Source organism: Gallus gallus, chromosome Z (genome assembly GCF_016699485.2).
Source record: "Gallus gallus isolate bGalGal1 chromosome Z, bGalGal1.mat.broiler.GRCg7b, whole genome shotgun sequence".
NCBI classification, from domain to species: Eukaryota; Metazoa; Chordata; class Aves; order Galliformes; family Phasianidae; genus Gallus; species Gallus gallus.
This window is the reverse complement of record NC_052572.1, coordinates 64438753-64455225: the sequence shown is the minus strand read 5'-3', so window position 1 is coordinate 64455225 and position 16473 is coordinate 64438753. Positions and strand designations below refer to the sequence as shown.

At 39.4% G+C, this 16473-nt stretch overlaps 1 protein-coding gene across 7 annotated transcripts in view; it reads right to left on the bottom strand.

Moving 5' to 3' along the window:
- Positions 1 to 16473, bottom strand: part of ACOT12 (acyl-CoA thioesterase 12) — a 31278-nt gene that overhangs the window by 864 nt on the left and 13941 nt on the right. For 6 of the 7 annotated variants that reach the window (XM_046905910.1, XM_046905911.1, XM_046905912.1 and 3 more), the window contains 8 exons: positions 12876 to 12995; positions 12030 to 12180; positions 9953 to 10008; positions 9485 to 9545; positions 7993 to 8076; positions 4172 to 4305; positions 2607 to 2741; positions 1376 to 1502 (listed from right to left, as the gene is read on the bottom strand). In XM_046905910.1, the coding sequence (XP_046761866.1) occupies positions 1376 to 1502; positions 2607 to 2741; positions 4172 to 4305; positions 7993 to 8076; positions 9485 to 9545; positions 9953 to 10008; positions 12030 to 12180; positions 12876 to 12995 (868 nt within the window). The other variant, XM_040656402.2, reaches the window with a different exon arrangement.

The window sequence follows — 16473 nt, the reverse complement described above, 5'->3', positions numbered from 1 at the left end:
CAGCAGTGCAGCAGGAAACAGTGTCTAACCTGTTAAATATATCATAGAAATCACTGAATATCCCAAGTTAGAAGGGATACACAAGGATCAACTAGTTCACCTCCCACAGATGTGTTTTACAAACAATACCAGTGCCTGAAAAGAGAACCTCAGCCAGTGAGAGATACTACACTTCCTTAAATTAAGAAGTCTTGGAAAACAACAGAGGAGAGGGATGTTATTGATTGTCCAGGGACGAGGTTCAGATTGCACAATTTCAGACACAGAAACTAAACATTAAATCAGAACTAATTCCCTGGCCTTCCTCTGTACTCAGTGAGGGCAGACAAGCACCAACAAACACCACGAGAATGCACACCTTCTAGAAGCTTACTTTATGATTGACTGAACTACCCAGCACAGATGCAGACTCTGACTATGGGCCCAGAATGACTTGAGAGCAGCCCTGAGGAGAAGGATCTGGGGATGTTGGTTGATGAAAGATTCAATGTGAGCAGGCAATGTGCGCTTGCAGCCCAGAAGGCCAACAGTATCCTGAGTTGCATCAAGAGAAGCGTGACCAGCAGGACAAGGGAGGTAATTCTGCCCCTCTATTCTGCTCTCTTGACACCCCACCTGGAGTACTGTGTCTATGTCTGGGGCCCGAACACAAGAAGGACATGGAGCTGCTGAAGTGCATCCAGAGGAAGGCCATGAACATGATCAAATGGCTGGAGCACCTCCCCTATAAGGACAGGCTGAGACAGCTGGAGCTATTCAGCCTGGAGAAGAGAAGGCTCTAGGGGGAATCTTAGAGCAGCCTACCAGTGTCTGAAGGGGCCTACAGGAAAGCTGGGGAGGGACTTTATAAGGGCATGCAGCAACAGAAAAAGGGAAAATGGCTTTAAACTGGAAGAGGGGAGATTTGGACTAGATATTAGGAAGAAATTCTTTACTGTGAGGGTGGTGAGACATTGGAACAGGTGGCCCAGTGAGGCTGCGGATGCCCCTTCCCTGGAGGTGTTCAAGGCCAGGCTGGATGGGGCTTTGAGCAACCTGGTCTAGTGGGAAGTGTCCCTGCCTGTAGCAGGGGGTTGGAACAACATGATCTTAAAGGTCCTTCCAACCCAAACCCATAGAATTCTATGATTCTACGATCCTCCAGAGCTGCCAGTCTCTATTCAGTGCTTAGTTTGACTTCATTCCCAACTTTCACAGTGGCTGAAGTTGGGCAAAACAAATTCCACACACTGGAATAAAGATAACCTAAGAGATGTCTGGATAAACTGACTCCTTTATTGTTACTACTGTTCTAGACTGTCAGCTCAAATGAGATTACATGCACATGCAGCACCGAAGGAAAGGAGGCGCAGATGAGGCCTTCAGAGCAACTCACCCTACAGGAGCTGCTGCTCTCACTGTAGATCTGGAATCCAGCACATAGGATTTCACTTCTGCAGTGTTCAGAAGAAGGTGGCATAGACGTCAGGGTTACTGACTTTACAGCTACTATGTAGGGTTCACTGCAGTGCAAGCAGAAAATGCAACTTTATTTTTCAAAAATATATTTAAGAAGATGCATGTAAAGGACCACAACTACAGACTACAAATTTTTTTAATGAGATGTCATTTTTATATTAAGGCAAAGACACTCCTGTATGCTTAAAACATGTAGAAAAGCTCATTTATTTTCAAAATGCTTTGTTACAGACTGCAGTCATGAGGACTTGCGTGAAAAGTCAAAGAATGATCACCTACAGCATTTCCTTTCTGTTTGGCTTTGTGGGTCTTTTTTTGTTGTTTTTTTTTTTCCCACTTCCCCCAACTCTCTATGAACCAAGTTTACAGCACCAAGGCCTTATTTCTGAGGGGACGTGGATATGGCCCCAGCAACAAACAACAGTCCAATTCCAGATGTGGGGAAAAGAACCCAAGCAAGGTACAGACTACTGTTTAGAAGTGATGTACCATTAACATGAAGAATTATAGAACATAAGAAATAATAATGAAAATAAAGAATACCATACACAAAATAGACTGAACAGCCCCATTTATCCATGTTTGACTATGCAAGAACAAAAGGAAATCTAATGAAAGAGAAAAATCAATCTATGTTAAATCAATCAGCAGACTTCTTTAAACAACATTTAGCAGTAACATTTTCTGACACAATAAATGTATCACACTGAGGTATCGGTAAAGTCCAAGCATTTCCCTAATTCCTCCAGAATTACATTAAATATGACTACAAAGTAATTTAAAAAAAAAAAAAACTCTCAATCATGTACTTCTGCACATGGACATGCTTTGCCAAGGTGCTGTTTGGAACTCTGGCCTGCTTTCTTTCATGATACACCACTCCTGAAGAGTCCTTATCAGAGAAGCAATGCTAGAATATGCTAGAAATCTGGGATGCTTTGAGTTCACTTCATTGTATGTCCACTTCACGAAATAGATCTGGTTGTACAGTCTCAGGTACCAATGTATATTTTAAAACAGCCAATCAACCAATTTTTTCTTAAGAAATTAAATATCTTTGCCATCGAACAACAGACACTGGTGGAGGTCAACAGTAGTTCAAACTATGGGTCCAAAGCTCACAGCTCAACTTGAAGTTCTGTGCTCACCTGGGCTCAAGGGGTTGCCTTCGAGACACAAGAATCACAAAGTCCCTGGGCTGATGGCCAGTCATGGGTGGAGGTGGAGAAGTAATGTAATATATTTTGTCATCTTCACTCACAGCCTGTAGGACTTCACAAGTTCTGCAAATACATTTAGTACATGCATGTAGTACCTGTCATACGTAACAGTATCTCTTATGAAAAGCAATTGAACAATATGTATTCCAGCCTAAAGTTCAACGTATAGTTTTCCGGCTGATGCAGCAACCACGTGACAGGAATACAGACAGAAAATCTCAGTTTTAATGCAATGCCTCACCTGACACAGCATTTCTGGTCCACAAAACTGTGGAAGAAGTGCTGCAGAATGCTGGAGCAAGGTCTTAAAAGCCCATACTACTCATTCTTATTTGGAATGACATTAGCTTTCATGCCGTACTTGCTGACTGACCAAACATTGTCCATTTGACATATCACAGGAGTGACAATTAGGAAACATTAGCAAAATATTATTCAAAGCTGTGTTCTGCTGTGTTCAGAAAGGGCCACCCAGCAGGACATACTCTTTCTTGGAAGTACTGATCACTATCTCTATGTTCCCAGTACAAAAAAAAGAAACACCAGAATTTTCCTTTGCTCTGGCAGTAACTGATTTCACTTCAGCCTCTGATGCCTCACTAAGCTGGGGTTGCCTCACTATACCCCACTAAGTTGGAGTTCCATTTTCACTAGTAAATTGGGCTTCATGACAGCTGTAAGAATCTCAAAATTCTGTCTCTACATATAGAAAAGCAACATCAATTTTCTTCAGATTTCATTTTTTTCAAGGCATTAATGCATCAGAAAACACCAAATTTTAAATATTCCTATACTTCCACTTATTTTCACTTGGTAATAAAAATCTTCCAAGACAGAATAATTAACTGAAAAAATTTCTACTTAAAGAAAACATTTACCTACTTAAACTAGTATCATATCAACTCAATTGCCTCTGGTCATCATTCTACACAATATAAGGCAAAGTAAGAAAACACCTCTTACAGATATTCTGAAACCCATTCAGACACACTTTGGAAAATATTACTATCCTTAAAACATGCATTTTGAAGATCTTAATTTCTGGCATTCTCACTTTGTGTGATGAAGCTAAGCATCAGCATCCCAAAAAGGACAAACGCGATGGAGTTTTCAGCTCTGTCTGTCTGTCTTCTCACAGACAGTCTTTACCATATACAAACATCCAGTTATACACAACCTTCTTGTTAATGCTTCTAATATACAATTATCTATGCATGGAATTTTGTTCATTTTTGTGAAAAGTAACCTCTGTCCCAGCTTTTCTGATGGGTCAGGGCAAACTCATCTTTAAAACAGATTTCGGAGAAATCACATTTTGTTTTCAAGGGAAAAAACCCAATCCATATTTTGACTAATGAATCTTTAATGACAACTTCCTACAGCAATTTATGCTTAATTAGGGAGAAAAGTGTCAACATCTCAAAAAGTATCTGCCTTGGAAAAGGTTAGTTGTCAGTGCATTTGAGCAGTTTTAAATAAAGGTAAGTCCTTACAAGAAACGTTTGTCCCATTGCTGGCGGTATGTGAAGTTAGACAAAAGGGAGAAAGCTACATGTGATGCTGTCTTCACTTGCATTTCTACTTTGAGTGACAAGACATCACCATCCTCATGGGTCCATATTTTTATCTGAAAAAGTTAACAACGTATTAAAAACAAGATTAATTTTACCGTACAGTACTTCACAATGTAAAATCAAATACACTGATAGCACAGTGACATCACAGAGTTATAATTACATCAACGTAGAGATAATTCCAGAAATGGCAGATTTCAGAGTAGCGTCCGCTGGATGGGGCACTGGTGAGCAGAAGCAAGCTGGAGTGAGGCCAGAGTAGATGAACAGGGCATCCTTGCACTACACGTGAGGCAACACAAGCTTCAGCAAACAAAATAGAACAATCAACTGTTCTCACTGCCTCTGGGATTTTGGAACACACCCAGCAACCCTTGGCACTAAGGCTCTGGGAACCTTAGCTAGAGACATCCGAATGGAAGCAGATTTTTTGAAAAGCACTCTCCATGTTTTAAGAGAGATGGTTTTAGACAACATATGAGTTCCCTACTTCCCTGAGACATCTCCCCAGCCTACGAAGTACAGCAGCTTATCTTTAAAGGACATGAAGATGCTGGAACAGGTAGGTAGTAGAATTCAACTACTGCAGCCCCCTTTGTCCACAAAAATCAGTCACACACTGACAGTACACCAAAACATTTTTCAAAATGTGGTTGTGCCTGCCCTTTCCTATGCTTGCAGAATATTGTCCTGATATTTTGGGTCTGTATGTCTGAACCCCGTCAAGAAGAATTCAGAAGAAATAACTTGTATATAAAAAAGTACACACAACTCTTGCCCAAGAATGGCTTGGGTGTTCCACAAACCCTGTAAAATGGAAAAAGATGAGCAGGAGAGAAATATTAGAACTGTTAATATTAGATCTGTTAATTTGCTTCTCAAATCCTGGAAAGTTTTAACAGATTTTAATTTCTAAGTGATACAAAATTCACAAGCTTTATCACCTCTGCTGCTCTTTTTGCCAAGTTAAAAATTAAAAGTCCACGGGTTTACCAAGCATTCATGAAACACAGACTCTGTATGTTCATCTATTTTCACATTTTGGAACGGAGAGGAAAAAAAAAACCCAAAAAGTAAGCCAGCAAACAAGTCATGCACTCCTCAAGACTTCAGCATCACAAAGTAAACTGGGAGTAGTATCTGTTAAAACCTCCCTCTGTGAAGTGAATACTGGTAAGGACAGCATGTTATACAGGCCTACAAGTCTTGTGGTTAAAGAGATCACAGTGTCTCCTTCTACTTTCAAAACCACTCAGCCAACCTGGGGTCACCCCAGGGAAAAATGAGAATACAGATGGACATGCTGCTTCAGAATACACCTACAGCAATATTTCAACTCAAAATACTGTTCAGGCTTTGACAGCCTTGTTCCCCATAATATGACTGTCCTCATGTACAGCGCTGATCAGCAGTACCACCTGATTTCTATGGAAACATGATGTAGTATTCTGAGAGATACAGTTCCATAAGGGATACTCCTAGTGCCAATGTTTACAGAAGTGAACATAAACTGTGACAAATGACCAAACCAACATTTCCTAAGACAATAAATTTCATTACCTGAAGTTGCAGAAAGCCTTTTGTAGGACTGCATCTGTATCAACATTTAGTTAACTCGAGCACACACCTAAACATGACCAAAGAAGCTATACAGGTTATGTTCAAGACTGGTTTCACTCACATTTTCTTTTTTAAAGAGAAAATCTCATCCACCTGATGGGCTGAACTGGAGGTAACCACAGGTACGTATGGGGACAAGTATGCCCTCTGCTTATTGCTGATATTCAGAGTTTGTCAGCAGACTGCATTATTCCTGCAAGTGGATGTTAAGTAAGATGAAAAAGAAGACTCATGGAATACAGAGCACACCACAATCAAAGTGTCCTACAACCAGAAGGAGGGTTACTGCATTCACCCTAGAAAAAAATGGCTCTGCGCTATCCTGGATCCTTGCCACTTCTCTAAGGAATACGTAATCACTGACGATGCCAAATTATGCAGAAAGGCCCAGAAGAATGGGAACGGATGGCTGCCCTCTGTCCACTGACAGCATCAGTATGCTGCCTGAGCCAAGATTTTGTTGGCTTTAAGATCCCTACTTCAATTAGTTGAATGAGCAGCTAGAAAAAGCTGCTCAAGATCTTCAATCAGAAAATACCTGCCTCAGAGGCAGATCTTACTGTCAGGACTATTTAAAGAAATCCAAAATGGTGAGAAAGTTCCAAACTGCAACAGTATTACTAGTATTGGAAGGTACGTTGTCGCTTGCTGACAGAGAGGAATCACATCATGTTTAAAATCAGATCATGTTTAAAATGCCATCTGGAACATATGCTTTTTTTTCTGTATTAAGTAGTTTTGTCATTTGCTGGTGGTTCTATTACAGGTTTCAGGCATTTAGCATTAAGAAAGAAACTGAGATTGTGGCAGTTCCACAGATATAGAATAATAATATTCTATATTATTATAGCAGAAAGAATAATAATAAAGAAAGAAAGCAGAAAGAATAATAATAAAGCCTTAGCAGAGTTCTGAAAATAATGCCCAGTGTCTCAATCTGACTGTTTCTCCACCACGAGTGCTGTCATCTGCGTGGTGTATGTACTGATGGTTTTTAACTACTGGAACAACGTACCTACAGAAGTAGCAGTTTTGTGACCACTGAATTCCTTCTAATTTATATATACTCTTACATCAGCTGTATATTGACCAAATATAAGAATCAGTACTGAAGCTTAAGCCTGTGACATGCAGGAGGTGAGACTAACAGACTGTAACAATCTCTTCTTGTCCCAAAACATCTCTGAATCTGCATGATCTTTAAATAATCTGCCACTCACTAAACATATTTTGGAAAACAAATGTTAATAGATTTTTCTTTAAAGTTTTCTTGCTGTTTTTCCAAACAGGATAATCTCAACTTAAAACCAGCTCACACAAGACTTCTAAGGAATTCTGGCTTATGACATCAGTCCTAACAGTAGAAGTGATTTGCTGCACGCTTCTGTATTTTTTAATAGGAAAAAATGTAAGAAAAAAGACACCTGAAAGGAAAAATGCACAGAAAAAGAGTCGAATGATCTCCTGAAAAGACAGAGATTGAAAAATATGGTAAATACACTGCTGACACCTGCCAGCTGGCAATAGCCACTTAAGCCTTTCTCAACATAATGTCTGCTACTTAGAAATATTTCCCAGGCTATAAAGATGGTAAAGGCAGCATATTACAGACTGCCACACATACTGCTGATAATTCTCCTTATGAGAATCCCAAAAGATCCTCAACAGCACTGCCTACACAAGGATGTCTAAGCTTAGTGTTTTACTAAAACCAAAGACTGGCAAAACCACAGAAGTACCTCACTTGTGCCAAAGAAAACCCTTCAGAGAGAGACATGGTTTCAGCTGTTTTTTCACATTCTCCTCTTGCTCAACAAGCCCAACCATGACTTCCTGTAAGCCTGCTCTGTAGAGATCTCAAGTTCTTTGTTCACTAGCCATGCACTCTATCAGACCACCATGCCACTTGCAGGTTGAACAGTGCTCTGGACAAACAGCTCTGCAGCCTTTTAGGGTAACTCCAGAAGTTTTGTTTTTCAGTCCTAGCCAAAGTAAAAACAAACAGTGCCAAGCCAATACATTTGCTTACAAATGTAAATCCTTGCTTTCCTCCACTCATCTCTTAAAGAGAATCGTAACTAAATGGTCATGCAGCTTCGTACTTACAACTATGTACTTACATTATTCAGTGTACTGGTTACTTCCCATCCCGGTTTTGCTGCCAGGTATGTCAGTGTAGCTATATTGCTGTAACTCATGTATGCCTGAAATTTAAGATATATTTCTGAAAATGAATGGTAAAGGCACAATAAATATTCCAGAAATGAGATGATCCTTTTTTTAATCATTACCCCTGAAATGCAAACAAACGTACATTTTCCCATAAAAGCTTCCCTTCTAGAATATAACGGTCCAGCAGTTTCTGAATTAAATATCTTCAGTAGCTAGATTATGTGCTCACATAGCTGATGGCAAAATAACCCTAATTGAACAACTACAAAATACCACTTTGGGCTTCTCCAATTACAAATCACTGCAGTGAAGCTGTGACCACTGAAGAGTTAATACAGGTAACCTCTGAGACTACTAAATTAATAGTTTTGTCCATCTTTCTCCTAAGTAATTAAAACCTACTAGAAAATTAACCTCCTCACTGCTATCAAGCTGTGGTCTACCATGGCAGTTGCTTTACAAAGCAGGCTCAGAACAGAGAAAGCGCAAACATATCTATTATTCATGCATGACTACACTGGATAGAGTTCTCTTTTAAGCACTGTAAAAAGAGAACAGAGCTTCAGAGTCTTTAATGACAGGTTTTAATTTAATACCAAATAAATCTAAGTATCTCATTTTTAGCAGTGAGTGCATAGTTGTATTTATTTCTTGCTGAAAACAAATCCTATGCAAGATTAAGACTCCACACACAAGAGATTCCACTGTTAATAGCAAATCCCCTCCTGGATTATAATTCTCAATTATTTATTTACTTTGAGATGTAATGGAAAAAGATCTTGAAAATATTTCTGGTAGTCACTGAGAATGTAAATGCAATGAAAATTTAACCACAATTCCATGCTGAAACAACATTTTGGGTGTGCTCAAATCCACTTTAGCTCAGATTCACCACTTTTTTTAGTTCATGGCACTGGCAGATTCTATGGCTTTGCATATCCAAGTCAGAAACTTTAGGCAGTCCATCTAGGAATGAACACATTTTCACCTCTATTTCCCACAGAAGCGAAGTTTACCTTATCTCCCTGTTCACCCGTCAGTTCACATTGCCAGAGCTTTCCCTCTGCTCACTAGACACAGTAAAACCCCACAGGTTCTGAGAACTTTTTAAAAGAGAGGCACACTGGGACATATATCTTCAAGAGACCTGTCCTCATTACAGCTCTGCTACTTAAGGGACTATTTGGTAAAAGATTCTATTTTAGAGACACATTTTATGTTCTGTACAAAACTTACTCCTACATCAGTAGGTAAGAAACTTTTAAGAATAAAAAAATGCTCATTTTATCACACCCTTATCCATTCTTCCATGAATAACACAATACTTCGGTACAGCAGGTACAGTGTGGAAACTGACAGGGTCTGTACAACTCTTTTACACACTCAAAAAGTGTACACCATTTTATTCAGGTAGAGGGTAGGACACAATCTAAAGATCACCTGGTTGCTTTTCTCCCACAGATCATAAGGTTTGTCTTCTTTAGCATAAAGCATGTATTTTCTAAAACAAAAAGTTAAAAAGAAAAAAAGCAGAATGAAACAGTTATTTATGCTTTTTTTTTTTTAATATATATACACCAAAAGCAATCAGTTCTATAAGGTTAAGTGCCTTCCAAATGCTTTATAAATATTATAGCCATTCCCCCTTGCACGACAGGTTTGCAGTAACTACATTTTTTTCCCTGAAGAATATGGAGGAGACAAAAATAACATCAAGAACAAAATGCTTATGGGATGAGTAGCCCCTAATAATTTGATACAACTAGGGCAAAACAGTCTGGATAGTTAAGCAACACAACAGTTATGTCTGAGCAGACTTAAGATTTCTTAACAAATTATCACTTCTTAGTGGACATACTCAAAATAATGCATTTTCAAAATCAAATTTTCCCTGTTGTCCAACTGTACCTGGCTAGTCGAATTCTCTTTCGGGCAATAGCTCCATGGTATCGTCTCACACCGTCCTTTACAAAGTCAAAGAGATAATGACACATCTGATTATTTTAAGGGACATACATGCACACAAAACAAATAAATAGGCAGACTAACTAAAAAATATAACAGATGGACAAATGGCATGAATGCATTACAATTATATAAAGAACTGTACTTCACATAAAACTGTTTATGAGGGTGGATCTGTTTACGAGGGTGGATAGTGATGGGACAAGGGGAAATGGTTTTAAACTGAGACGGGGGAGGTTTAGGTTAGATATTAGGAGGAAGTTTTTCCCCCAGAGGGTGCTGACGCACTGGAACAGATTGCCGAAGGAGGCTGTGGATGCCCCATCCCTGGAGGCATTCAAGGCCAGGCTGCATGTGGCTCTGGGCAGCCTGGTCTAGTGGTTGGTGACCCTGCCTGTGGCAAGGGGGTTGAAACTACATGATCATTGTGGTCCTTTTCAGCCTAGGCCATTCTATGATTCTACGATTCTGTGATATGTTGGACTTTCCCCAGATTAACCTAATTCAGTGATTTACTTTTGACTTGACAATATTCACTTAAGCCACAAAATCAATCCAATAAAAAAAAGTCATATCACAGCAGCATACTCCTAGCACTTTGGTCCTGATGCAGGGGCAGCCATGCAGTATACCACAATACATTCTACTCTTTCTAAAATGAGGCACCTAGCAAAATAAACTATCAATCCAACTCAAAACCACCTAGTTCTCAGAGCATGCCAGGCGTGTGGAAGAATTTCTGTTTCAGTGCACGTTGACCAAGGGCACAGAGCAAGCACAGTGCAAACAAATGTGCCTCACCTTTCAAGGCAGCAGGTCTTTCCCTTCCCTTACTACTGCTCTGCCAGGGATTATTTTTTTCTGAAGCGCAGAAGTGACCCAAGAGCAAAAATTGAACCAAAATGTGCTCAAGAGGGCTCGTTAGTCTGAAGGATCTGATACTTTGGAAAGAGCTTTTAGTTTCCATTAAAGAGCTGACATGTAGCTTTTCCTGGAATGAGCAGAATCTCCAGATTAGTGCATCTCAGCCTTTCTTATACCACATACTAATAATTTCAGCTGCCACATTCAGTCTAATAACCACTGCAAGTTTAAATAACCTTGAGCATACTTTCCATTTTTCCTAGACTTGCTTGCTTGACTGTGTGGGAAAGGTAAAGATCTTCTTATCTTGACATTCAATTTGTGGATGCCCCTCTAAGCCAGGTCTTTTAGGGAAGCACTGCTCTTCTGGCACAAGTTAAGATGCTGTGGGCTTTTCTCCCCTATTTTTTAAAAGAGTAGGAGTCAGTCCTTCCTCTGGAAACAGTCCAAGAGTGAAGCAGGAGTGAACATTATGACTTCACCCAATTCACTGGATATCTTGATATTAAAGAATAATTTCATTTCTGCCTATGCTGGTTTCTAAAACTCTCGCTAATTGGAGCATTTAGTCAATGACAGGTGATAACGAATAATTCAACAACAGTGCTTACACTGCTCTCTTTGCCTAGTGAACCTCTTTCAGGGAAACACATGCTTCTGCTTCCATGTCAAAAGAACTGGAAAGAGTGCCCGTGACATGAGATTTGATTCCCAAGGTTTTCTCACTAACTCTATTTCTCATCTTCCTTAAGGGTTTCTAAAAATAAGAACTCATTTAATATTTCTAAGTTTTGCCAGTTTCTTGTTGTCTGGGCATCTTCTACAGTCACTGGAGACCAAACAAGGAAAGTGGAAAATATGCACAGCAGATAGTTCTTCTCTCTTCATTCCCTAACTACGTTAGTTCTCATGACGACTACCCTCCAATGCATTTGTCTGTTTTGGATGTCTAAAGTAATAACAATTAATTTTGCAATCAGAGGCAAAGACTTATTTTATAGGCTTTGTATGCTGCAAGAAGCAGCATTCGAGTGCCTTATTTAGCCCCTGCTTTCTCAGCAAGTCTACAGTGGCCACTTGTGTGACATGCAGTGTGCTGGGCAGGACCACATAATTCCAGGCATACATCCATCCTAGTATAAGGATAACAGCTGACCTTAGTAGTAGGTTTGATTTTGGGGAAAGTGAGCAGCTCGCCTTTGTCATTCACAGAGTTAAAAATGAGAAATGCGCTGTTAATGTGCCGTGCTTGGTTCTTGATCCATTCTTCACAGTTATAAGCCTCGACACGGACACCAACCTCCACACTGAAATAAGAGCTCAAATTAAGCACTGAACTACCACAAGTGACGCAGAAGTAGCCCTAAGACAAACTAAGAAGGACTGTTGAACACCTTCCTGTGTTCACGAAGCCTTACTCAAATACTCCTGCAGGAAACAAAATAAATTATTCTGTATGGACAGACGCTTTTCAGAAGTAAATAAAATAAAGTAAAATAAAATGAAATGGAATGAAATGAAATAACATAACATAACATAACATAAAATAAAATAAGAAGGTGACACTAGACAAATAGAATGAGTAAAAAGAGAAGAAACTGAGCTAAATAGCAAAATATAAACACCAGTGAGAAAACTGAGATCTCACAGCAAAAGTGAGCAGGACAGTATTTATTTTACATTCAGCAGAAGCATAACATGAAGAGGCTACCTTCATGCACGTACAGACCAGGGGATGAGAGTAGCCCTGAAGAAAGGAATCTGGAGGCTCTGGTGACAGCAACTGAATGTGAGCCAGCAGTGTACCCTGGCAGCCAGAAGGGTCAGCTGTAAGCTGGGGTGGATCAGGCACATATATAAGCACATATGTATAGATACATCTTTCCAAGTCGTATTTGCAGAACACTTCAGTAATGCAAAGCCAACTACTAGCTACAAACCTGAAGCATGCAGTTAGTCAGGTGTTGGAGAATTCAAGGAATAAGTATATGAAAAGCTTTACCTATTCTGAAATGTATTGTTCACAACTGCATTGAAGACAAGGCGGTCACCCACAACAGACGGACCCCAGAACTTAAACATATTGACAGATTTCAAGTTGGGATACGAACGACAAAGGCGGCTGAAAAAGAAACAAAAGAGGCAGAGAGCAAATCATCCAGTCACTTTAAAGAACCTCCTCTGCTAAAAGTCTGAAGTCAGCAGTGATTAGAGCATACTCCATAACTCACCAAAATACAGTTAAAGTGTTCAGCTCCAACAGCATTTAATTCAAGCTTCAAACATAATGCTACTACTTACATTATGCTGTTTCATTTCCAACACGCTTTACAAACACTAATTAATTCTCACTGTTTGTTATTACTTTCTCTTGGTGCCAGACCATGAATACCTTGCCTTCTGAGTAACCACACACTTCACAAATAGTTTCATTACCTTCTGCATTACTGCATGGGGAGTAGGATGATGCTCAATATGCAAAAATGCTAAATCATAAAGCCTTTAAGCAATTAAAGAAACCTGAACAGAATGCTTCAGCACCAGAAACAATGCTCAAAAAAGAAGAAATGATGACCTATTCTTGTCAATATTGATACATTTTTCTTTTTTGTCAAATGTTTTCTGCTCATGTTACATAAATAAAAAACTACTAATAAAACCAAATGCACATATATAGTTTCAATTAGCACACACAATGGGATTGCAAGATGTTGAATCAATTCCTTACCAATGAAGGAACCCTGAACTGTTTAGTTAAATAATAATAATAATAATAATAATAAAAGATTCTCTTTTCTGTCCAGTTGTGTAGAGCTCATTTCTTATGTCAGACTTGATATGTCCTGTATTCAACTACATGCTGTCAGGTTCAGCTGAGTTGTTTTGTTTGGTCTGTTCAAACTGCCTGTGACATTTTGTGGTAGAATTTTTCTGGTCTAGTATTGAAGATTGTACTCTTTACATGAGCGCATGAGAACAGCTGCTCTTTGGACCAGGGCACTGGAGGAAAAGATACCTTACCAAGCCAAGCTACACTGCTAAAATAATAATTTTTCACACTGTGTCATCCACACTGGTGAATTCCAACAACCTAACACTTCTCTGACATGTCAGAAAAAATGTGCAGTATGGATAATGCAGGCTGCAGCTGGAGTACTATACCCAGTTCTGGTCTCCACAGTGTAAAAAAGATGCAGATGGATTGGAAAGGGTCCAAAAGAGGAGCAAAAGATGATCAAAGAACTGGAGAACCTATCCAGTGAGCAATGACTGAAAACATTAAGTCTCTCTGTCCTACAGAAAGCTGAAAAGCAGCAGACATTCTCTCTCTTCACAAGGAGCCATACTGATAGAACAAGGGGTAAAAGGTTTAAGTTGTACTGGGGGTGGGGGTTTATCTTAATAAAAGAAAGAATTTTTTTTTGCAATGAGAATAATCAATCACTGCAACAATGTCCTCAGGGATATGGTGACCTCCATCACCAAAGGCTTTCAAGATGTATTTTGGACACAGCAAGCTACCTTTTCCCACAACAACTAGGATCTGGTGATCTTTTGAGGGCCCTTCCAGCCTGGAATGCTCTGTGATTCTACTGAGTTTAAGACTTTGTGGAGTCTCAGGGTGAGGTGAGGGAAAGAGTGTCTAGTTTGCAAGCCCTCTATAGTGGGCAAAATTTTTGTTTCTTCAGCAGTTCTGAAGTGTAGTAAAGGCCCCTCTCTTGGCAGACGTTGTTTTGTACCACATGAACACTATACCTGAATGTCATTCATTTCCATACTCTGAGAAAATATGCTCAATTCCTGTGTATGTGTGCAAAACTCCTCAATTATGAACTGCATTTGTGTATCTGAGACTAGACTTCCATTGTGCAGTTTTTATACTTGAAAGTACAGTTTCGTAGCATTTTTAGGTTTTAGCTCAATTCCACTCTGGAAGCTAACACTGTGGAAGCTAATGTTCCAGTACTGTTAAACACACACAATTATCTGTTGCTAATTAATTGACTGGTACATCTTTTTAATAGACTAAGACAATGATTTTGTAATTTCATTAAGAATAAGTTGCTCTTCTGATTTAAAACATTTAATGGTTATCTCATTTACAAAGTTCACAATAAAGCTGCAAATACAGTATTACTGAAAATAAATAGAGTAATAATACAGAAATTTGGCCTAAATATTCTGTTTTTCCTGAAAAGCTATGGCCTGAATACTTCTGGAAGTTTAAGACATAAGAAGTGACTAATCTGGCTCAAACTAATATTCAGATGGCTCTACTACTATCTCTAAGATTTTCATCTACTATCCAGGCAAGAAAGAGGGAAAAGAAGGTGAGTAACTGTGGGAATACAAGAAAAACTGTTCAGAGCAGCAGCTGTGTAGCAAGATAAACAGCATGAGAACCAAGGACATCAGTAGAAGAAGAAAGAACGGCTCACAGCTCTGATTGGATAAACACCCGCATGAACAGTTGAAGAGTGTTTGTCGAGTGCTCTGTTGACATGCAAAGGTGGATGGGGAAGTTGTAGGGGCGGATGGGAAAGCTAGAAAACTTGGGAAGTTATGTAAGTGATGTGAGAACTTGTAATAAATGATTTGGATCATTCACATCTGAGTCCATGCATCAGACGCTGCAAGTAACCTTTCAGATGTCCCTACAAATTTACTTTTTCAAGTGTTAGCCCTCCTGCTCCATTTCTCTGTCAAAATCTGTGGCCACGGCAACCCCTAACTGGCACCTTTAAAGGTCACATCTAATTATAAGTGGCCTCAGAAAAGGTTTCTAAGAAAACTAGCTGCTTCTCAAGCAGAAATTACAGCATCACTGTTTTCAATCATCCTTTGTCATCAGTTATTAATCTTGAAATTTTGAACATGACAAAGCATGTTTGACATTCATTATTCCAATGAAAATGTTTTCAGTACTTGCTTTGCTGATGGTTCCCTTCACTTTTTAAAAAATAAAATATGATTCTTAGTAGGTGAAACTTACCAAACGAAAACATGCAAATATTTTGGGTCAAATCATGGCACAAATCTGAAGCCTTTGAAGCCAATGAAATTACACAACGGTAAGGTCAGTGCATTCTCATGTTAATAAAACGAGCTGTTCTAATTAAGGGAAGCATGCAGGTTGCTCTGAAAGCAATGCCTCCTGTTTATTTCCATGGAAACTACAACAGCTACAAACAGCACAGCAACACCACTTGATAGAGCAAATTCTCAGCTACGAAACACTATTTCTCAACCTAGTCACCATGCATTTTCAACAGTGACGAACAAAAGCCTGCATGCAGCTCTCAAAACAATCTGCATAGGCACGTGGAACATGGTTTGACCTTCACGTTGCTGTCACCACTGCTGAAAGGCACCACCCACCCCTCACTGTACTCAAATTCATTGGTTGGTTTCCATCAGTGCCCTGCAAATGTCAATAAATGTCAGTGGGTGCCACTTTTTCCACATGGAGTAATTCACTTACACACTTTTGTTTCATATATACTTCCATGTCAGATGCTCCTCTGCTGCCATCTGTCACACAATGTAACAGTACTGGCAGGAAGATTCAGCCTCTACTGCCATATCACCAACATTTGCCT